This window comes from Sebastes umbrosus, chromosome 19, assembly GCF_015220745.1.
Source record: "Sebastes umbrosus isolate fSebUmb1 chromosome 19, fSebUmb1.pri, whole genome shotgun sequence".
Taxonomy (NCBI): domain Eukaryota; kingdom Metazoa; phylum Chordata; class Actinopteri; order Perciformes; family Sebastidae; genus Sebastes; species Sebastes umbrosus.
The window spans coordinates 4,360,513-4,385,608 of NC_051287.1; the positions used below are offsets into that span (position 1 = coordinate 4,360,513).

At 41.1% G+C, this 25,096-nt stretch overlaps 1 protein-coding gene across 6 annotated transcripts in view; it reads right to left on the reverse strand.

The window, feature by feature from the left end:
* Window positions 1–25,096, reverse strand: part of LOC119478289 (netrin receptor UNC5D-like) — a 208,023-nt gene that overhangs the window by 47,628 nt on the left and 135,299 nt on the right. For all 6 annotated transcript variants that reach the window (XR_005204413.1, XM_037752926.1, XM_037752925.1 and 3 more), the window contains exons 4-5: window positions 10,897–11,040; window positions 10,612–10,715 (exon numbers count right to left, since the gene is read on the reverse strand). Coding sequence is in view for 5 of the 6 variants with exons in the window: in XM_037752926.1 (XP_037608854.1) it covers window positions 10,612–10,715; window positions 10,897–11,040 (248 nt within the window). In the remaining variant the exon portion in view is untranslated. The remainder of the gene's footprint in view (window positions 1–10,611; window positions 10,716–10,896; window positions 11,041–25,096) is intronic.

Genomic DNA, 25,096 nt, shown 5'->3' on the forward strand with positions numbered 1-25,096 from the left:
GTTTCACAAGCGTGTCGGAGAACTACTGTGGTAGATGTAACGTAAAAAAGAGAAAGGCTCTCTCAAGAGTCAGTGTTTGGTTTGTCCGTTCTGGGCTACTGTATAAAATTGGCGGAGCAACATCGTGGACTCCGTGAAGAGGACCTGCTTCCTATGTAGATATGAAGGGCTCATTCTAATACACTAATGAAAACATAGTTACCTCCGCCAAGCCGAAGGCCAAGGAAGGAGGTTACGTTTTCACCGGCGTTGGTTTGATGGTTTGTCTGTTAGCAGGATTACTCCAAAAGTCTGCGATGGATTTGAATGAAATCTTTTGGAGGGGTGTGGCATGATGAACAATCCATCACAATCATACTTGGGCACCTTGGCGGAGGTCTGCGCTCTCTGAGTGCCATTGTAGTTGTGAATGTTATATTCCATTTCTTCCAATAGATCCACCAAAATCCTACACATTGACCCTTTAAGTATGGTAATTGAGTAAATGTATTTAGTTACATTGCACCACTGATGGTGAATCTATAAAGACATTTGTAAAAGTGAAGTCAGACAGAAGAAGAGAGGTGGAACAGCCTCAGTTGTTGTCTTCTTCAGTGTAACTGACCACATAATTGTCCCTCTAGTCTCTCTGTGATCGTAGAGGAGAATATATGTGAAGCCTCTTTGGTGGTGAGTGTTCATTTTCCGGGGCCCTTATCTCAGGGAATTCTTACGCTAAAGTAAATTAAAATAATCGTCTTGTACTCTGGTTGGTTTTTCTCTCTAATGTTTTCGCTTTGATTTCTCTCTCTCTCTCTCTCTCTCTCTCTCTGCCCGAGATTTACTCTTTTCCAGTGTTCGCTGTAAGAAGCGTATAAACCCGGAGTGCGATTTGCATTCTGTGTCGGTCCTAGAGTCTCCCCTTCGGGGTAAAGCGATAGAGAGATGCACATGCTGATGAGAAGGCAGGGACAGGACAGACTCAAATGAGCCTGATAAGCCAGCGCCTGGGGAGGGCAGGAAACGGATTTGCTTAATTGGCAAATTTGTTCCACTTAGATAGCAGCAACCAGTGTAGAACTACACCACACATAACCCAGCCGACCGGGCCTTACGGCGGTCTGCTGGTGGCGAGGTTACGTGCTGTCAAGGTCACCATGTTGACCAGTAAACAGCAGCTAATTCAAAGTGAAGCTAATGAAAACTGATCCGCACTGTGTTCGCCTCTGAAAGTTTCCGCTCTTAACTTTTGTCTTGTTTAGCAACAGACCGTTTCCAGCCAGGAGAGAGAGAGCAAATGAAATAAACTCATGATACATTGAAAGCAGCATTAAATGGTCAGCGGGAGGTCTATGAACCGTGCGGCAGAGTATCATTTTTCTGATAGCTTCAAGCTGTTTGAAGAGGTCGAGATGAGACAGCCGACGGGCCTGGAGCAGATTGTGTTTACGTGCTGAGAGGTAGCATCTTAAAAGTTGACACACAAAAACAGCACGTCCAGTGCAAGTCAGTCCAATTCCTCCCTTGCATCCGGACTAAACACTCAATTATTGTGAAAGCAAATGTAATGACCTATATTTACAATCATTCAAATGGGAAGTGAAAGCGACATGAAGACGATTACAAAGCATTGCAGTAGGTTTTGTTCCATCTGATTCAATTAAGGTTGAGTTTCATTAACAAGCGCCCTCCTCCTCCTCCTTCTTCTCTCACTTCGCTCATTCCTGCAGCCTCTCCGCCTTCCCTCAGTCATGTATGGCCTTTTCCTCAATGCAACAATGACTTTCATGAAATCACATTAAACAAATGAGCCCTCCAAATCTGACAGCAGCATATTCTGGAGGCGGGGGTGGCTAAACCCTTGTTGTGTCCTTGGTTTATCTCCACACCGTCTCTGGAAATGTTATGTTCATCACTGAATAATTACATTTTAAGTACTTCAAATGACTTTGGATGAGAGGCTTGATGATTAATTACACTTGGTATAGAATACTTGGGCGGTTAATGTGGGGCTAATGATTGTAAAACAGTTTTTTTATAAAGTTATTGGAGACTCCCCCCCCCTTCTCTCCACCACTAAACTTTTACCCTTACAACAGCAGCCACAATTTCCACTTGCTGGCAACAGCTATTTGCTTGGCTGTCATCTTAAGCAGGCTGTATAATAGATGTTTGACAGTTTTCTCCTACAGTCAGACTGGATAAAAGAATCACTTTCCTGCTTGTGACAAATACCTCCTAAATCACTTATTTAATAAATTTGAGGCCTGAAAATAGGCCATGTTGTTCCAGAATTACGCCTCGGTTGATATTTACAACACCTACATGTATTTTAAATATGAGTTGTTTTCCCTGTACACTGATTGGTTGGGCTTTCAGCTCCTGCACTTAATCAGTCATTAGTAAGATTTAATAAAAAAAAAATAATAGTGACAACTGAGCTTGAGATGTGTCGCTTTGTGAGGCTATAAAATCTTTAGTAGTAAATATAAATGTGCAATTTTTCTGTGACAGTTATGTTCCCTGATGGTGTTCCCTAATTGTTTTCTTAGAGCTACATTAATTATGCAGTCATTATTATAGCCGTGATCTTTATCCTCCGGGGGTTTCAGCACAGACTTTATCGTTTTCAAACTGAACTTTAAATTCCCCTAACGTGTAAGGATATAAACTATAAAGTACAACACTATAGCTATTATGCATTTTTTACATTTTACAATAACTGTTTGTTGATATATTTGTAGAATCGGTGTTTAAGCTTTAGGCCTGTGGGTGTTTACGGTATTTGCTAGGTGACACACTGTCATCTTCTGTGGTCATAATCCTATATTCTATTAACGTTGATACCAGATGCTTTATCCCCCCCTTTTGTCAGTGTTAGCTATCAGTTAGTCCAGGGGTCTGCAACCTGCGGCTTTGGAGCCACATGCAGCTCTTTAGCCCCTCTCCACTGGCTCCGTGGATTTTTCATTTTTATTTATCATTGTTGTAGGTCTATGGTACGACGGTACGATGGAGCATTAGGGCCACATTGAGGAAAAAAAAAATAAATCTGAGATTTCGAGAATAAAGTCAGAATATTATGAGAATAAAGTCATACGTTTATGAGAAAAAAATGTCATAATATTATGATAATAAAGCCATAGGTTTACGAGAAAAAGGTCGTAATATTACGATAATAAAGCCATAGGTTTACGAGAAAAAAATCTTAATATTATGATAATAAAGTCATAGGGTTACGAGGAAAAAAAGTTGTAATATTATGATAATAAAGTCAGAAGTTTACGAGAAAAAAAGCTGTAATATTATAAGAATAAAGTCATAAATTTAAGAGAAAAAAGTCGTAATATTATAAGGTAGTAATTTAACGTGTTACTTTCTTTTTTTCTTGTAAAGTTATGACTTTATTCTCATAGTATGACTTTTTTTCTCGTAAAGTTATGACTTTTTTCTCCTAATATTATGACTTTATTCTGAAAATCTCAGATTTTCTTTCCCTCAATGTGGCCCTAATACTCCGTAGTACATTTGCACTTTGGCCCTCAAAGCATTAGACTTATATACTATATACTTAGACTATAAGATGTGTGTAAGCTGTATATAAGATGTAAAATGTTTTGCGGCTCCAGACAGAATTTTTCTTTTTGTCTGAAATTGTCTCTTTTCATAGTAAAGGTTGCTGACCCCTGAGTTAATGTGTATACAACATTCAACATTTTGTGTTGAGTATGTATTCATGGACTTGATTAAGTGATGAAGAGGTGTTACTTTTTGTTTATTTCAACATCTGCTGAGTCATCGGCAGCTCCCACACATTCAAGGGCGAATACACAAAGATTGTATGGCGTCCGCTGATAGCACCGTGAATTGCGCACCATTTGCAATCGCTATCTGCCCCGTCTCAAGGTCCGACTCACAAAAGGTACTCCGCTAATGATATTACAAAGTCAGTCTGAGCCAGAAGCCCGTCTGGTTAACGTCTCTCCTTGCATTGTGCCCATATACGCCTCTGCGCCGCATAGCACACATATGCGGGTGGATGAAATAATACATCCTTAATGAGGAAAATATGAATTACTGTCACGAGAGTTTTTTGAGACGCGTCTTGAGTTTATTAAATACCTGCAACAACTCCACCGCAGCAGAAACGATGAGTGCGTCTCCCCATTAAGAGAGATGCTGTGCGCATTTGTTATTGCATCCTGTCACTGTCTGCAATTAGGGATGCACCGATACGGATATCGGATATCGAGCCGATACTGACTCAAACAGCCGATCTATTCAATTCAATTCCATCTTTATATACTATATACATTATATACTGGAATCTTAATTCCTGTTTAGGTTTTGACTAATTTGTTGCTGCATTAAAAAGGTTTACAATCGAATTGTAATTCCTGTTAAGACTTTTTCACCAAGTTGCTGGTGTACGATTTATTATTATTATTATTTGTTATTATTATTATTGTTATTGTTATTGTTATTATTATTATTATTATTATTATTATTATTATTATTATTATTATTATTATATTGCCTTACACATCAATTTAAGTCACTTCCACACAGTGAGGCATACAGCTTATTAATTAAACACTTGTATCTGATCTGTACTCGGTATCGGCTGATACCTAAAGCCCAGGTGTCGCTATTGGGACTGAAATAATGGGATCGGTGCATCCCTATCTGCAACGCAGTGACAGCATCCCAAAATAAATGAGTTTGAGCTTCAGCTACCAACAACTCTCTGAAGATGCTAATGATTTCACTGTAACTGCGTGTGGCTATTAGCGCTCATCTTTGTTAATTGGACTGTTTTTGCAGTGAAGCTCATTTGCATAGAAAGGGACAGATTTTGCGCTAAATTACTTAATTTAAAAACCTGCAAATAGCACAGGATCACCGAGACGCCATTTGATTGAATGCACAGTTTGGGGTACATTTCACACGTTGCGGATACATTGAGAATTATTCTTTTTGTCTTATTTGCACAGGTTTAGCGACCGCAAGAGCTGCACAATCGTTTTGAGAATTCACCCCTCAGTGTTGTCTTTAACCCATATTGGTCTTCCAGTTGTTGTGATGAACACTGTATCAAAACCTACAGCGACGGGTAGTCCTGTGAGCTCAGGGCTCCGTCTTCTCTTTGGTAATTACATTTTGACAAGTCCAAAACAAACACTGAGCATATTCTAATATTGACTTCTTAGCAAAAGGGGATTTTAATTTGGCTTTAAGAGAAATGATTATGTGATCATCATGCCCTAAACAGAGCCACTAATGTAATAACTTCAACATCACAGTGCATATAATCTGTATTCTAAAGTGCTCCGTGTCTATAAAAAGTGGAGCCAAGAAAAAAAAAAAAGATTTGGCCATCTTGACTCTTGTCACCAATAAACTGAGGCAGACTTAAGCTGTTTTACTATGATACATTCTCTGTGGTCTGACTTACAGTGTGCACAGATTATTGCCTCTATCACTGCTGGGACAGATAATATGGCATTCTCTGATTTTCATTAACATCCTACACAGCAGCCCAGTAAACTCCCGGGTGGCTTAGTTACAGCGAAGATGCGGATAAAGTCCTTCTCCCTCTCTCTCCCTTTTAGTGTTGCCTCTGAGAACACGAAGAGAGCGGCATAAGGGGATTTTCAAGCTGTAAAGTCGGCCCGTACAGCGTTTATGTCTTAAAACAGCATGCAAAGTTGGAACTCATTTCATTTGCATCAGGTCAACTACAGCAATTACTGCAACTGTTAAAGTATTAATTTCTATCACGATCCGTTGCAAATTGTAGGAATATGAAACAGTCAAATAAATGTCATGACCAAAATAAATATGCCTCAGAATACACATAGGGTTGAACGGATCACACTGCAACCATGACCTCAATTCCTTAAACTCTAACTGTGGCTGAGCCGCAGCTTCTCTCTGAGCCAAAATTTCACAGCGCTGGTTACAAAAAAGGCTTTAACCTCTCAGCAGCGCCTAAAGTCATGAGAAGAGAAAAGTACGGGCACATCCCCAACTCTTGATGTGAGTGGTGCAAGTCATACTAGAGGGAGCTGGATTTGTCCCTGCATTATTTACTATTACCATTCTCTTTGTTAGCCAGAGTCACATTAATGAATGCATGAGTAGTTGCCTATTTGATGACCACAATGCATGGGGGAGACTCGCGGTACATCGATGCTCCATTTGTGAGAGCTGAATCATTCATCACACCACACACACACACACAGACACACAGTGCACAAACACAGTTGCATTATGTGTGCTGTGGAGGGAGTTCATGGTCATCTTTAAGGAGCCTCAATCTACTTTTTTTTTTGTGTTTTATCAATATGAAAATACAGAACCGAAAATGCAGCCAGCTGGAGAAAATACGGGGGACAAGTGCTGACTTTCAGCTTGAATTTAAGATGAAGATTTATAGAGTCTTCCAGTTTTCAAGGGAAAGCCACTGGACAAGTTAACAAAAGGTGATCATATTCAATATTTTCCAAAAATCTCTTACAGTCAAACAAACTGTCTGAAGTCTGCAGACGTTAACAGTAATGACAAACCGGATTTGTGCTTGTTCACGTCTTACTTATTTAAGAGGCTTTTTGGCTTCAGTCTAAAAATGTCTTATTCAGTGCCAGGTTGTACTTGGTGCCTTCAAATGAAGAATGAACATGGGTAGTCGTGTACACGATATGCTTGGCGTTCAAGAGGTTAAGTCGTGAGAACGCTGCTGCTAAGCAACGGCAATATTAACTTTACTGTGTCGGCGTCTGTAAGCCAGAGAGACTAACGATTTAGCAAGCAGTAAATGTAAAGGCATAATGACGGAGGAAAAAGATGAGGCCGTTGGGAATATCAGCAATTTCCTCAGATCTATTATAAAATTATGAAGAATTACAATATACAACTAAAGTTACAATATATTAACTTATTAAGCCATTTCTGACAACGTCAACAAACACGTCACACGTCGTGAACTCTGAGCTTTCAGAACCTTTCCACTTACAAGGTTGTGAATACCACAAGAGGGGGGCGTTCATACTGTTTGGACTCTCGTGAACACGGCAAATACGACCCCATTTGAAGGCACCATTGGCTCCACCCCCTCGGGTCACTTCTGGTTGCAAAAAAACAAGATGGCGACGGCCAAAATGCCGAACTTGAGGCTTCAAAACTGCAGTCCACAAACCAATGGGTGACGTCACGGTGACTACATCCACTTCTTATATACTCTTGTCTATTGTTTATTTATTGGCCTAACATGACACTGTGATTTATTATGTTTTCAGTCTATTTGTTTAAACACAAATAATACAATCGGTGAAAAGTTTCAGTCAAAGGTTATTACCTCAGACTAGACGTTTACGTGTCATGTAACATTGTGACGCAGCATAACATTTTCCCTTTCTATGGATTCTGCAGCAAATCGTCTTTCAAGCAAGGTAAGAAACAAAATATGTGGTACTTTGAGTAGAAACGTGTCTATTCCATGAGTGATTAATGGCAAGAAAACATGATTATGTAGACTGTCTCCTACAATCAGTTAGGTTAAGTGAGCCAGCTAGCTCACTAATAATGTTTTTGAATACATTTGTAGGTAAGTCAAAGGCCTCATATAAAAGTGAAAACAAAACAATCCTCATAATGTTAGACGTAACAACAAACACTGTATAGTCTCTGAAAGAAGGACTCATTTAGCGGTTCAAGCTTATGCAACGCAACCCATGCTGATGTTTACATGTTTCTAGGATTCAGATTGAAGGCTGTGAAAATTATAATACCTCCAGTGTTAATGTTCATTATTTCAGTGATTTACACTTAATTAACTATTTACATATTGTAACACAGTCCAATATAAGTCTTCATCACACTTCAGGGAGCTGTTAACACTGACACTGTGACAGACAGGTGTTGATTGGAGTCCATAGTGATATAGATATGAGAAAAAACTGTTTTTATCAGTAATATTCTTTAGTCTGGTGCTTAAAGAAATATGATTAGTATCATTGCCCGGCTGTAATGTCCTAAAATTGGGAAAATACAAATAAAAAGGGCTATGAGTTGTACACTGATCTCCCAATATGGATGATATAATACCCTCAAAAACAATTCAAGGTCCTCTTTGACCTCATCGTTGTTAAATGTGCTGGAAAAGAGACAAACGTATTAAAAAAAAGACTGTGCTGAATGTATTTAAGTTATGTTATGCTTGTAAAACAATTTATGTCTTTCAATTGATCCTAATTAAAGATATAAAACATGAGCCCTTTTTCACTCATGCACTAAAACCCTGAAATTATCCAGACATCACCGGGAGGAGCTGTATGTGAGAACGCAAATGTCTGGATCATTTGAACTGGATGTTAAATGGACTTTAAGCTGCCAGCTCCCTTGTACAATGTTTGATTGAGCCCATGTGTGAATAAAGCAGGTCACTGCCCTGAGCATTCACAGCGAGCGAGTGGGCGTGTCGATGACGTTTCTATCGCAGCTGGCGAGAAGCCTGAAGTAAAACAAACATCCTAGGGTGAAGAAGAAGAAGAGTCATTTACAGGAAGACGCCAACGAAAATGTCGAACTGGAGAAACAATGAGATTCGGGAACTTCTGATGGTAAGGGACGATGTCGAAACTGTCAGAGAAATTAAAGGAACCGTAAGAGACTTATGACCAACTTACGAACCGCCATGTGACCACGGTGCAATCTGCGCTCTACTCAGGCGCCACCCCTCGCCTAAACCAAACAGAGTATTTCCAGTAGGTGAGAACACATCCGACATGTCATAATCGATGTCTAACCTAACCTTAACTATTCAAGATCAATACCTAACCTTAACTATTCAAGATCAATGCCTAACCTTAACTATTCAAGATCAATACCTAACCTTAACTATTCAAGATCAATACCTAACCTTAACTATTCAAGATCAATACCTAACCTTAACTATTCAAGATCAATGCCTAACCTTAACTATTCAAGATCAATGCCTAACCTTAACTATTCAAGATCAATACCTAACCTTAACTATTCAAGATCAATACCTAACCTTAACTATTCGATGTCAATGCCTAACCTTAACTATTCAAGGTCAATGCCTAACCTTAACTATTCAAGGTCAATGCCTAACCTTAATTATTCAAGGTCAATGTCTAACCTTAACTATTCGAGATCAATGCCTAACCTTAACTATTTGAGATCAATGCCTAACCTTAACTATTCGAGGTCAATACCTAACCTTAACTATTCAAGATCAATACCTAACCTTAACTATTCGAGGTCAATACCTAACCTTAACTATTCAAGATCAATACATACCCTGAACTATTCAAGATTAATGCCTAACCTTAACTATTCAAGATCAATACCTAACCTTAACTATTCAAGATCAATGCCTAACCTTAACTATTCAAGATCAATACCTAACCTTAACTATTCAAGATCAATGCCTAACCTTAACTATTCAAGATCAATACCTAACCTTAACTATTCAAGATCAATACCTAACCTTAACTATTCAAGATCAATACATACCCTTAACCATTCGAGATCAATGCCTAACCTCAACTATCCGAGGTCAATGCCTAACCTTAACTATTCAAGGTCAATGCCTAACCTTAACTATTCAAGATCAATGCCTAACCTTAACTATTCGAGGTCAATACCTAACCTTAACTATTCAAGGTCAATACCTAACCTTAACTATTCAAGGTCAATGCCTAACCTTAACCATATCGCGAGAGTTTCCCCACTCGTGGGTTTCCTTCTAGACACGACCGTGAAAGGGCAACTCTGCACATTGTCCTTCATTCAAGAAAACGGCTGTACAGAATATGTCTATTTTATAACCTTTTACAAACATCACTGCTGTAAACAAATTAGTAAACTTATTAGTCAATGCATGTAAAGACCTGTCAATCATTTTGGGAGTAATAGCAGGGTTCCGGTCCCGTGCTTTGAAACGTGCTGGTCGGGCTGTCATTTTGTTTACGAATGGATCACGGACTGTGCCTTTAAGTAAATGCAAAGCTTCAGATGCTTGGGTACACACAGGCTTTGATATTGACATATCTGCCTGCTGAGCCTTCACATGAAGGCGCACAACATCAGAGCGCAGCAGAACACACACACCACTCAACAGGACTGTCCGCTGGAGCCTCATTTTATATTCATAGTAAAAATTAAAATGGCAATGACAGCCTCTCTCTTTCAGACACAAACACTCCGGAAAGGGAGGGAGGGAGGCAGGGAGGGAGGGAGAGGATGATAGCGAGAGTGAAATGAATACTTGACATCTAAATAAGTCGTAGCCGTACACCCTTTTACCAGAGAACATAGCAAACAGAGAACATAGCGATGCACATGGATGGATAGATATTACTCCCAGTGTATGAATAATCTCTCTTCCTTGAACAGGGTGAGACTCAGAAACTAAACAAATGGCATCTTCAGCTCATCAACTGCAGCCCTGGCTTCTACTAAACTGAACTGTCTGTGGCTGGAGAGTAACAAAAACATGGTATCATGAATACAGAGTTACACTGTAAGTAAACCAGACAGATGACTGCTCCTCTGCAGGCAACACGGGAGAAAATGGTACGTGTTTGAAGTGCAAGAAGCCCTCACCTCAGCCACGGGCACTCCCTCTGGGGGACGACAGTGCAACACAATCATGCCATTCAGAGGCACCTCGGTGCCCTGGGGGTCCTGCTCAAAGTTCTTCCTCAGGTCTGGGGAAGAGAATAAACAACCAGCATTAAAGCACGAAAGGAAAATGCGTTTCACGTGTGACCTTCTTCGGCTCACACATACATGAAACATGAAGAAATGATTCTAGAAAATCAGACTGCTGGTTTGAAGGGTAACCTTCTCAGGTAGGTCAGTGTGCTATTAAAGTGACATGCAGCTTACAGGCGATGCGGACAGTTGCCTTGCGGCTCTTGGAGGTTCCCAGGTGACTCCAGGCGACACACAGACACCAGTAATCCTCCGGGCCGTGGAAGTCCTCCACCTGCTGACGGGACACGTTGATCATCACCTCGCGGATCTTCAGCCCTGCAGACAAGATGGTAGATTGCTTAGATGAGCTTTCATTATATCACGGGGGCTGATCAATAGAAGAGATGAAGATCTGCAGGGACAGGATGCCGAGAGATATCTGAATAAGATAAGATTATCAGCAGTAAACAGATTTGCCAGGAGGAGAAAGAGGAGAGGATGCTACTCAAAGCAAATCAATTTCAGGGATTGTGCTCGGACAATCTAAACCGTACTCTACTGTACACTTTTATCTGCTTCAAATTCACAAAGCTGACCACTTCATTGTGCATATTGACGTCATTACTGGTCTTTCGACAAACCCTTGATGCCAAACAGATGGCCAGCAATGCAAAACGCTGGTTGAACTAGAAATTGCCAGTGAGCCCTCGTATCCTACTTTCAGTCTCTGTAAAACATAATCCATTTATACACAAGTGACACTAAATGCTTTCCAGTGGAGGCATTAACTGAGAGGAGGAACACATCAGCCTGTTATTGTTTTAAGGGAGAGCGTGAGCACTCGTTTTTTTCCCTCTTTGAAAACATTTGAAGAGGCTATAATTTAAGGTAGAAAAAGAGAAGCAAAACAATGCAATTAAATACCTCATGTGAACACTGACACTTTCTATGGCAATCAAATCATCTATTTTTGCTGCAGAACTTTGGCTTGATGTCACACAGGTCTTCGTTAATATCTGTATATTGTCTGGGATGCGGCTCATAATGAGCCGGAGCGAGGGGAGCTTTTTCTGAGACAACTGATGGGAATTTAAAAGCCTGATATTTCAATTATGCCAGACTATGAACAAAAGATGACAGGCACGGACCATTAATGCATTACTGGGTATCTAGGTAATTGCAGCTTTCAACCAGCATATGATGTCCTGGAACCGCAGTCAGCCAGATTTATTAATAAATGAATACAGAGCTGTGAACAGCTAATATTAAGTGTCCAGTCTCTCGTCACTCCTCGCAGTATACAATTAAGAATGCACAGAGGGAGAGTGGGGGGTCACAATAAGGCTGCATTCACACCGAATCAGGCATTGTGGAGATATAGCGCTGGGTTGTGTGGCGGTGTGGGAGTTATGACCCATTAACACCAAGCGACTGCATGACGATTAACGTCTTTTGTTCCCTAATGGTTGGGTTGCACAGGTCTGGATCGCCGGTTACGTGATTGGTCGGCGTGACGTTGGGTTGTATTTCTCCTAAAGTTGATTCAGTTTCAACTTTTTTGCCACAGGCTGCTGCGATTTGTTTCAGCACCCCCTGCAGTTCCCACCGCCTCAACCCAAACGCACCACCTACATTCTAATGGATGGGAGGACTGGCGTTTTCGCCGCAACGCCTGATTGGGTGTGAGTGCAGCCTAACAAATACCCAACCCTTCAAAGAACAGTGAACCTATGGGTAGATTGATGGGTAAGAGTAGCAACGTGATTCAACTTCTGCTATAGCTAGCTACCACTGGTTATAGCCAGGCCCGTTTTGTTCTTTGTGTGTTAAAACAGGCTGCTGTTTGTGTTTTAGAGTCAAGGCCTTTACACACAAGGGGTGTGATGAAATGACACGAAAACGCAAGGTACTGGCAGTGATGTGAATTTGCAACAGTTGCAGCACTTTTTCAATAAAAGGTTTGAATACGTCATTTGCAGGCAGACGACCAACTACCGGGATCCTGTTGACCCAGAGCAGCGTCTGGCAGTCTGTCTGAGGTAAACTGTTGTACAGCCTAAACTACTGTAAGCTTGAGTTTCCTTTTAGCAAAATGCTCTGGGTGAATTTGCCTCTGGTAAACATCTACACAGTGTATATTGTATATCTAGGGCTTTTATTGTGAAAGGTAAGAATAGAAGGAGTGGATCTGGTCTGCGCTGGTTGAAAGGAGTAATGAAGTTTGCCGTCTTGGTTCCGACTACGGAGCCTCCGTGTTGTTCGTGCCCGTTTTAAATATGTCCGTTCTACACAACGTGATTGGTTGACGCCTTTATTCACAGTGCGAAAGCTCAGAAAAATCAACCTTGTTCTGGGAAAAAAAATTATGCTTTTTCTACGTGTAATATTCACGTTCTGTGTGAAAGTACTCATGACAAAAACAACAGTTCAAAAAAATATATTGACGCCCCCGGCTTTAACAGAATTGGTCCTCACTTCTGATCAACAAAGAACTCTTTCTGTATAAGATTTACATTAAATATGGTACAAAAAAATGTTATAACAAAATTATATTTCATGAAGTAAAGTTCTAATTCTCAAGTCCTGGTTGGTTTGGTGACACAGATACTGCAGTAAACACTCTTTGAGCAGCTACTTAAAGCTGCAGTAGGCAGAATATTTTTGGCATCAAAAATTCCATAATAACCTTTCAGCATATTATAATTCAAGTGTTCTGAGAGAAAACTAGACCTCTGCACCTCCTCACGGCTCTGTTTTCAGGCTTTAAACAATCTAGCCCTGACGAGAGACTTTGACCAATCACAGGTCATTTCAGAGAGAGAGAGCGTTCCTATTGGCTGTGCTCCAGCTGGTGGGCGGTGCTTGGTATTTTCTGAAGAGACCTCACCATGGCTGCCGGGTCACAAACGTTCTCATTTTACAGCTAAACAGTGCGTCAGTTTACAGTGCAGCCAAACAAACCGATGTTGTCTTGTTGTGTAGATGCATTTTTAATGAACAATCACAATCAGCACTAACCTCAGTGACAAATACTGTACATTGCGTTTCCTTTGACTGCTTCTTGTGTTTTTCGCCAGTTGAATGCTTTTAATGCGCTAGCAGCAGTAGGACATGTTTGGTTTACATTAGCAGTAACTTACAGCTCTGACACTGCTGTAGGAAAGTGAACAGCATAGTGAGGTTGATATTATAATGCGATAACATGCTGCAACGTTTCCTGTGAATCCCTAACGTTTATAGGTAATTTGTGCAGGGATGGCGGCCAACAATGAAAAAATATATACAGAGGTAATTACAGATATGTAAATATATTGAATGGCTCTGAAATGAATTTAAATAATTTTCATTATCATTAATTGATTTAAATCTACTTTTTCAGAACCTTATTTTCCGAAGGCAGTAAACCCATAAAGGTTGTACTTTACACAGATTTCTAGTGTAGCTAACAAGTCGTGCCTAACAACACATCTCACAGCAGCTGTTCCGAAATCACTGTAAAGCTCGGCCTCTTGTGGCTTATTGCTTAATTACGCGGCCCTACACTTGTAGAGGAGTCTTCTCTCCACAGGCTTTTGCCGTCATGCCGAACATTGCAAACAGCTCAGACAGGGGCCGGGATTAAATGAGAACTAATAATATGAAATGAAAGGTTATCAAAGGGAGCCTAATGAAGTAATGTAAAACAGAAATGTTCTCTGAAGACACTGTAATCCTCTGCAATGGCTGACTGATATTATGTACAACACACACACACACACCCACCCCCTCCATCTACTCCTCCTTTCCACCGCTACAAATTAGAGACTTAATCAACATGCCTGATTAAGTGAGAGTGAGGCGGATTTAACTACAGGAAAATAAAAACACAAGATTGCACTCTAGTGAAGGGGCACATTTAGGCTTTTTCTTCAGTGTCAGAATAGATTCAGGTGATTGTGTGAAAAGGAACTGCTGCAGTCGTAGCCAAAGCAGCATGACTTTGCATGATGCAGATTCTCCAAAATGTAAACAAATAGGCTAGTATTAACCTCTTCCACTCCTTGAGGGCGCTGGCGCAATGCAGTTTGGGGGGCAAAAACATGCAGTCGTTTGCATGCAGTACAAATGTGTTATTTTCACCTATTCTAAAATGGTGTATTTGAATATTTCTGCATACTGGGGTCTCTAAACAGTCTTGGAATTACATAAATTGGGCTAAAGCTGAGACTCGTGTTGCTCCAATGAGCCCCACTGTATTCATGTGTAATGATGTTAGTCCCCAGAGTAGCCATTTCATTGTAGTGAAACATTTTTTTACGATATAAAATGACCTGTGGTGACCTCTAGGATAATCACAGCCTCATGAAACTTTACAGCCACAAACTAAAGACCTAGAGCATACAGAGGATGGATGGCTGTCCTAGCTAGATTGACAATAAGGGGGTTTCTGAGCAGTTTCCAGAGCAGAAGGGCTCGCCAAAAATGCAATTTTTGCAGAAATCTCCAAATGTCAAACGTTTTTGAAATCAAATCACAGCATGGCTTTTTCCATGGTGTTCCTCAAGGTCTTGGCGTCTTAATGTGGTATTTAGGAGGGATTATTGATCATTTTTGATCAATTCTCGAGTGGTAAAAAATGGTTTAATTGAGCACCAAATCTGTGTAACAAATGGTATCAACGCAGAAATTGCTGCAACAACTTATGAGACATAATAGAGCATGTGGATGACCGTCATATACGTCAATCATAATGTTCTAAGTCCTTATACACTTTTTATTTCTGATTTATGACCCAGCTTTCAGATGATGTACACCACTTCTATGTGACATCTACTGTTGACCTGCTATCTCCCCCTAAAGACCCTCTGTACCCCCCTAACAAAGACAAAAATGGGTCTATGAAAAGATGGGGGGGTGGGGGGGGAATGGAAAAGGTTAGGTTCAATATTCAGACATTCAGTGAGATCTATCCACAATAACGTCTCTTCAGTTTTAACCACATTGGTTGTACAGTGCAGGACAAATCTTAACAGATGCTCCACAGGTCTCATTTCTGACTCATGATCAGATGTTGGAGCTTGGCACTGTGTGTGACTTAAAGCTATAGGGACCGTTTCAAAAGTGCATGCTAAAGAGCTTTTAGAATTATTTCAATAGCTATCTCATTTCTTTTCATAGACACTTCAAACCATTCATCTGGGTCTCCTCCCATTATATAAACAAAGAACGAGAGGAAAATCACACAATATGGCCCAACGCAATTATGACTCCCATTCTATTTCAGCTAACATGTCCACCCGGACCCTTTCACAGACTTTCTGTTTTTTCTGCTTTTTGAAAGTAGGGTTCAAATAGAAATTATGTTTTATTGTTTAAAGTTACTACAAGGAACTTTTAACTGGTTATGAAACAGTTTAAACTGAATACGGATGCCTGTATATGACCTACAGAAGTAAACAAGACCATCAGCGAGAATATTGGCCAGGCCGTATTGCTGGGCCCGCTGGAGGTAAAGGAGGCACGGGAGAACCAGAACCAGGACTGAGCGGGGCAGACTGTCAAGTGGTGGACACACTGCCCGCATGAGGCTCGCGTGCCAGCTGCGTGGCGTGTTGTTTTTTATTTCGGCGTCCATGTTAACAGGTTAGAGTGGACACACTGCCCGCATGAGACGCGCGTCTCACAGAATCCCTTCATTTGTTAACGCGAGGCTTTTATTCTGAAATATGAGCAGTCAGTGCTGTGGAACACGCAGTCACTTTGAGTGCTCCAAGAAATGATAAAGTTTGGGGTTTAAATCAACACTTCCTGCTTTCATTTCAAAATAAAAGCCCTAAAGCGGGTTTTCTTTGCACAGAATTCCTTCATTTGTTAACACGAGGCTTTTATTCTGAAATATGTGCCGGACAGTGATGTGGAACAAGCAGTGACTTGGAAAGCATCATAAATGAATACAGTACGGAGTTTTAATTGTGGATTATTACTATTATTTACTAATTACCACACGTTTCTGAACCTTTCTCTGTCTAAAATAAATATAAATTATATTTATTATGAAGTTAAATGGCCATTAAAAGGCAAACTCTATGCAGAAAGAAAGGGCTCACAGCAGCAGCAGAAACACAGCTGACAGGTAGCCGACACGCAGCCAATTCGCGTCTAATGTGAACACCAGACTCCTGCATCACGCAGCCACCACGCGACGCAGACGCCACGCGAGCCTCATGCGGGCAGTGCGCCCACGGCTTCAGACCCTGCTGCAGTAAAATGAGAGGTTTTCTAAAGGGACTCTGGTGCTTGGTTACACTACTGATTTTGTCCACAGGGACCGCCAAAATCAACACAATATGAACGTTTCTCGTAATAGCTTTGATTAATTTAGGTATATGATGAAATAGCATGTTATTTTGTTGGCATGAGGAGTATAAATAGTAGAAGAAAACAATTTAATACAGAAAATAAAGCAAGCTAGATGATTTCTCTCATCTACGAAGACAGATATTTTTACAACATAAACAGATACGTGGTAGCTTGGCGTACATCTCTATAATGCAGTGAGTCTAGTGCTTCACTGATGGTTTAATTTCCTCTTCTTCAGCTCAGTAACATTATTTTATCTGACTTAATGGTGTCATTCTTTCATGGAAGCACAGCGGTTGAGTTTGACTTCAGAAAGAATCAATTAACTTCATCTGCATTAACGGAACATCTCAGGAAAAACTGGTTCAGTCTATATAGAGTCTGTGTGAGGAGTCTTAAAAAAAATGTCAATTTAGAATTTAAAATTCTTCAAAATAACTAACCTCACACCATATCTGTCTTTGATGTAACCTCTAAACTTCAGTAAGTGCTTTTTGACAAGCAATTTCACTGCTGGATTGTGACAGTAGCCCACTAAGGAGACCAGGGGAATGGGTTCAGGCGTGTCGTCTCTTAATTCACAATGTCTCTTTCACAATCAGACCTCCTCATCTTTATTAATGATGAAGAAAACAGAAGAAACTAATGCATAAACAACAGTGTGCTGCTTCTGATGCAACGGTTTGGAGAAACACACTGACTCATAGAGGGTGGAGTGAGCTACGGCTCTGCAGATTCACTCCAAAAGCTCTTTCAGTCTGGCACACAGTGAGAACATTTCTGACCACTAAAGAAAAATAAAATAGGAGAAGAAAAAAAGATGCTCTCCATATCAGCGTGAAATAAATAAAACATAATTTCAGTTTGCTTAAATGTTAACACGCATATTCAAACACAAACGCATGAAATACTGGCAATAAATCTGCACCCACAGTGAAGGGAGGCTATTGTTTGTTTGAGTGAGGGCCATGGTGTTTCTGCTGAAGGCGAGATAAACAAAGAGAGAAATCAGAAAGACACTCGGACTCCCAGGTTCCCTCACATTAGGCCGAGATCAAAGAGCTTAGTCGCTTTCCCAAGTAGCCTGGAATGACACTGTATTTGAGATATTATCCAATAACTGCTCGGTCATGTCGATGACACGCGGTCACTTCTCGGCGTTCAGGAATACAAACATCCATTCAGCTCCCGTCCCCAGCCACCTGTTTTCATTTTTTGCCTCTCTTTCCTTCAGGCTCATGCCAGTGGCTCTTGACAGAGCACCACAAAGCCTTGACAACAGCCCTCAAGGTGGAGCAGCCTCCACATGCCCCCTTAATCATGCCCTTTAATATGTCTCTAATGTAGCCTCTATAAAGGAGTCAGGAAGAGATATACCAAAGCTGATGCTCACTTATCATCCCGCATTCTCTCTGTCTTTCTCCGGCTCTCTTTTGGTCTGCCTGGCGCGGGGCCTGTGGTGTGATTTCTCCCGGCTTTGGCCCATTGTTTCGCCTTGGCCGAGTCTATGAAAAGGCCCTGAGGGAGCCGGGCGGTGCCAGCTACCAGTGGCTCCTGATCCAAGCAGCTCGGCAGAACTCGGCTGGTCCGGCTCAGCTCAGCTCAACAGGATCCAGGATGTCTCTGTCATACTCGGGCTGTGTATTGGTAGAATCTGGCGATACGTATACGTATCATGATACAGGGGTTATGATTTAATATATTGCGATTAGGGCAGTCAATCGAATCAAATATTTAATCAGGATTTTTTATCCGTTCAAAATGTACCTTAAAGGGAGATTTGCCAAGTATTTAATATTCTTATCAACACGGGAGTGAACAAATATGCTGCTTTATGTCAATGTATGTATATATTTATTATAAGAAATCAATTAACAACACAAAACAATGACAAATATTGTCCAGAAATCCCCACAGGTACTGCAGCCCAACAGGCTGTCAGTGTGCTGACTTGACTATGACTTGCCCCAAACTGCATGTGATTATCATAAAGTGGGCATGTCTGTAAAGGGGAGACTCGTGGGTACCCATAGAACCCATTTTCATTCACATATCTTGAGGTCAGAGGTCAAGGGACCCCTTTGAAAATGGCCATGCCAGTTTTTGGAGTTTGAAGCGTTATTTAGCCTCCTTCAAGAGAAACTAGTATGACATTGCCATCTTCACTCAGCTTTAAAACTGAGACAGCTACAACCTAAAAATCGCAAGTTGTGTTAATGCATTAAAGAAATTAGTGGCGTTATTATCACGTTAACTTTCACAGCCCTAGTTGTGATCAGTGGGCAACTCTGGGTCTGAAAAGTGAAGTCAATGCTGAAGTGTCTTAAACTTGCATTCTTTCTAACAGCCAGCAGGGGGCGACTCCTCTGGTTGCAAAAAGAAGTCTGATTGTATAGAAGTCTATGAGAAAATGAGTCTACTTCTCCCTTGATTTATTACCTCAGTAAACATTGTAAACATGAGTTTATGGTCTCAATCGCTAGTTTCAAGTCTTCTTCAATACAGCATGATGTTCATTTAGTAAATTATGGTCCCATTTAGAGTCAAATAGACCATAAAGCAGGGGATGCTTTAGGGCGGGGCTCCCTTGTGATTGAGAGGTCACTACCACGGCGTTGTCCGGTCTGCAAGGTGATATATTGTGTTGTTAAAATCTAATTTTAGGGGCATATTCATAAAATCTGAGTAAAAAAAGTGCACTGAGAGGGTGTCTATCTTTGCAAATTAAATAAAGTATCGACCGAGTTAATCTTTTAATCATTCAAACTATTAATTAAAAAACAATACAGTGTATTTGAGAATCATTACAGTATCACTCAACACAATATCGCAATACTCGATATTTTCTCACACCCCTACGTCACACTGTGTGATGTGATTTTTCAGAACTCTGTTTGTCTCCTCGCGAGGCAGCTGTGTACATAGTGGCTGACACGGCGTGGGCTGTGGGCTGAGGTGGATGGGTATAGCTTTAGGAGCGCGTCTGTCTGATGCGAACGCAGCTTTGGGGAAATGTTTGTGTGATGTGACATTGCGGCATGCAGCTCAGCATGTGGGGGCTGTGAGGGTTGGCTGAGGGCCAGACACAGACGAACCCTGCTAGACAAGCAGAACATGCTCCCAGCAACATCTTCAGTCTGGTCCCAGCTGTGTGTGTGTGTCACACTTAATCCTGCAACCAAAGGGACGCATTACTCCGTGCATAAAAAAATCATGATAATTCAGCCATTAAAATGCTGCGAGTCCTTATTTGTGTCATTTCCCCCAGTCGCCTTGTTTATGTTTATCCAAAAAGCAGCGTGTCTGCTTATTAGGAGCCCGTTTTGCATACACAAGTAGTTTTCACTCTGTGGGCCACTTCATTTGTTCCACTTCCATTTCTTTAATACTTGGTGACACTGAGAGACTCCGAGGCATCTCACTTTCCCTCACCAGTCCCCACCTTTCTCTCTTTGTCCCGAGTTCATGCCTGGCTGATGGTATCTCTCAGCAGGCTGAGATCATAATACACAACAGTGGAGTCAGTCTTTGACAGAGCATCAACAGGAATAGATATCCATACTTCCTCTATCCCTCCCTGCATTCAAACGCTTTCCCTCAATCACTATCTCTTCATCAGTGAATCTGCAGGAGCTGCTATCCTCTCCTTCTCGAGTCAACCGACGTGGTATCCATTTTCAGCCTCTCTTTCGCCCTCTCCATTTTCCAATGTCCTCTTTCTCCCTTATCCTCTCTTTCTCTTATCTCTCCATCGGGGTATCATGCTTTCAGCTCAGGTCTATAGGCACAGATATCCCCTCTGTTCCACCTTCCTCTCCACTCTTCTTTCACTCTGTCCTTCAATAATCTCCTGAGTTCTATCACTCATTTCCATCTCTCACCCCTCTTACAGCATTTCAACAGGGACGAGAATAAAGTTGTCTCCTGTGATAGGACACAGTATGCAGTGCGCTGCAAAGGAATCACAAGTGTTTTGTTTACAGAAACTGCCCTTCTTTTATTTTGTCTATTCCCCTATAAATAACAGAAACGGACTGATTTACTGTCTATAAACACTCGTTACAGCTTCCGAAAATCGTTCTGAGGAGTTTGTCGGTGCAAGCTGTTTTCCTGAAGGGAGGTTAAAATCTTGGTGGTGGTGATTACATGAAATATCCAGCTGAGCCTTGTCTGCCTGTGGTTCATCAAAAGGCTTAAATATTGCAAAAGGATGAGGAAATAAACACTGTTGGACTGCAGCAATAATCGTGCTGATCAAATTTGACAAAGTTCTTTGGGTTAAAAGATTATCTTCGTCCTAGGGCTGTCAAAGGTAACGCAATAATAACGAGTTAACGCAAATTCGTTTTAACGCAAACGATCTTCGGGTGTTGTGGAGGTCTCAGTTTTAAAGCTGAGTGAAGATACTGGCATCATATGAAACTAAAAAACGTAAGGAATCCATCGGTACCAACCATGTCATACTAGCTTGTCGCCAAAGCGGATAAATAACGCTACAAACTTGCGCTAAATTTTGGCGAAGAAAAACTTGCATGGCCATTTCCAAAGTGATCCCTTGACCTCTGACCTCAGGATATGTGAATGAAAATGGGTTCTATGGGTACCCACGAGTCTCCCCTTTACAGACATGCCCACTTTATGATAATCACATGCAGTTTGGGGCAAGTCATAGTCAAGTCAGCACACTGACACACTGACAGCTGTTGTTGCCTATCGGGCTGCAGTTTGCCATGTTATGATTTGAGCATATTGTTCTATGCTAAATGCAGTACCTGTGAGGGTTTCTGGACAATATTTGTCATTGTTTTGTGTTGTTAATGGATTTCCAATAATAGAAAAATATACATACATTTGCATAAAGCAGCATATTTGCCCACTCCCATGTTGATAAGAGTATTAAATACTTGACAAATCTCCCTTTACGGTACATTTTGAACAGATAAAAAAATGTGAAGGCACATACATGATTTGAGATCATCATCCTAATGTAGTTAAATATTTAGGATGTTAAACTTCCTGCGTTATAATTTAGCACCGCTCATTCTTTCTTACACTCCCATGGTGCATTTCACTTTCAGTCTGAGGATGCAGTTTGAGGCGTTGTCTTGAATTAGCCTGCACAGCCCCTCACAGCCACAGGAATTGCCCAACGATATCTGAGTACGGACTTGAATCTGTTCTCTCTCTCTCCATTTGTGTTTATGTGGGGCGACCATTACTGTCAGCTCTGATCAGTGTCCTGTTTCATGGTTCACGTTAGGCCAGTTACCTTTAGTGCTACAGCGAAGGCACACAAACACTAACGACACATTTTGATGCTCGTAAAGCCAGAAAACTGTTGTTCGACATCATAACATCCACTCTGGATGGCTAAAACACTCCCTCATGTGTGCACAATACACTTTTTCTTAAACGGTTATGTGTACCCACGGGGGAAACTTGCAACCGGAACAAAGAACGCTCAGTATTTTGTCTAAAATCAGTGGGAAAATAACTTCACACGCCCAAACTGATAAGATACTGTAAATTCAATTTCATCCACTTACTCAAATTCCCACTCTGACTCAACAGATGTGGACTGCAGCAACAAGCCTCCCACTGGCCGACTGTCTATTACATTCTGCCCTCCCTTTAGGTCGCTGCTATTGTTTTCAGTGAAAAAAACAACAATGACAGGCAGCTGATGGAGCTAACAACAACCTACACTCTGAAAACAGTGTGTGCTTTGTGCTATTCTTAAAAACACACATCACAGATCTTACTTTTCACAGTTTTGTCCATCAAAACTGCTCAAGCAATGAACCCTCAATGGGCCTAATTATCCATCGGAAGTATGGCTGCTGATAAAAAAACACTACATTTGGTTTTGAAACAATGCAAAGTTGGAAAAGGACCAAAATACATATATGTGTTCTTATTATAAGCTGCTAAGGCACCATCATGTAGGGGAGAACCATGTGTCATGATTAATGAGGTGCATGCATTATTAATAGGCTACGAGTGAATATGTTGTTCATTATCACTGAATGAGTCGCCAGGCATCAAGCATTTATTTTTTACTGTTACATGCATGTAAAAACACCGTCCAATGGAAAACCATGTGTCACCAAATTAGGTGATTTGTTTTAGATAAACTGAAGGATTAGGGGTTCCTTTATAAACTGAGCCAATCCTCCTACTTTTCTACGGTAAATACACTTTTTAAAAATCCATTGGACTGTCTGACAAATGCATTCTCATAAAGCTAAAGGCTTCAACATACTCTCACTCCCAACTCGTCAAATACCGCCGCTTGGTCAGTGCCCCTCGACCACAGGGTACCCGTCTTGCGTTAACTTTTGGACGGACCAGGGATGGCGTGTCAATATAAGCTTGTTACAGGCATAGTGTCCTTTCAAAATAAACTTCTGTTTTCACATGAAGTTAGGTTTAGGCAACACAACCACTTAATTAGGGTTAGAAAACGGTCGTGGTTGACGTTAACTTCACTGACTAGCGACTGACAAGACTCACGGGACTGATGGGACTGACGGGACTGACGATACCAACGACTCACGTGACATAATAAGTAAAAGTTACATTTAGTTTCACATGGGACACAAACACCGGTCTCCTGGTTGAATGTCTTGTGTTTGTTTGACGCTCCACCACCCCTATCACCCGCCCTGTACGGACTCTCACACTATTAATACTACGTCACTTGCTGCGATTGTTGAATAACGCCGTGGTTGGGTTTACATTGGAGTTAGCTGAAAGCCCGGTTCATCACATAGGCCTACTGTCCCTAAAGGGTGCGTCCGTGCGTTGGTTTTCCGATGCTGAGGGGCATTGCCCAACTGGCGGTATTTGACGAGTTAGGAGTGAGACCGGGTTGTAGCTAATGAAAAGTTGATATTTTGGAGATACGTGGTTTTCACAGGACTTTTGTTGTGGGCTGTCTAAATCAGAAAACATGTGATTCAACGAGCCATACAGATGTGGCTCCCCTTCCTATGTCACATGCAGGCTCATTAGAATATACCGCCCACAGCTTGAGAACTACATTTGCAAAGGTGCACCATATTTTTCTCGCAAGCCAATCAGAGCACACCGGGCTTTTTCGGGAGGGGCTCTTAAAGAGAAAGGCGCTAAAATGGAGCGTTCAGACAGACGGTGAATACAGGTTTATTCAGACAGACAGTAAACATGTTCTGGTAAACACCCAAAATACAAGTATGAACCTGCAAATGAGCATGATATGTCCCCTTTAATGTGTCTAGAATGTGCTCTAATGTGAGACAGATCCATTTTTTAGTACTGATCCGACTACCATTCACATCATTAATGCAACACTACAGTTTCTAATTTATTGAGATTTTCAGACTGTCTAAGAGCCGGCCATCTCCTTCGCCCAGATTGACTTCCATCACGAAGACAATCCAGACGGCCCGAGAAGATGTTTTTTCCTCCAACAGAATAAGAAACAACTGTTGGGATGCACAAACAAGTGCTGTAATACTTGGACTTCATCTCAGTATTATGTCTTGACTGAGTGCAGTTATAGAGGATGCCAAGCCAAGGACGGTTCTGGGGAAATATAACGCTCCACTGTTTTGTCATCTAATAGGATACCTAGCTATTTTCTGTGTGTTGTGTCTATATTAGGGAACGATATTTGGGGAAGCATATCTTCTTTATTTAGAACACCAACCGTCTGATTTTCAAGGCAGCGCAAAGACTACCAGAAGCAGCACTTTGACATGTTGGTGTTTTTCTGTTTGGTATTTTCATACCCAGAGTGTTTGGCTCAAAGGTGCGAGGAGGAGAGGCACAAACAGACAGTAGTTTCATATAAATGAGGCAGCACAGAGCAAGGTGTTGGTATCTTGGTGAAAGCTGGATCATATAGTATGTGGTAAGAATAGACATGCAAAAATGGGGTTTGTTTTTCTTTCGGGTGTTGCAGCTTCACCCAGCTGAAAGGCTGGAGATTCTAACAATAAGCACATGTTAAAGACTTTGCAAGAAATGTGCAACAATTCCAGGAATAATGCTAATAATGTAAATAAACAGT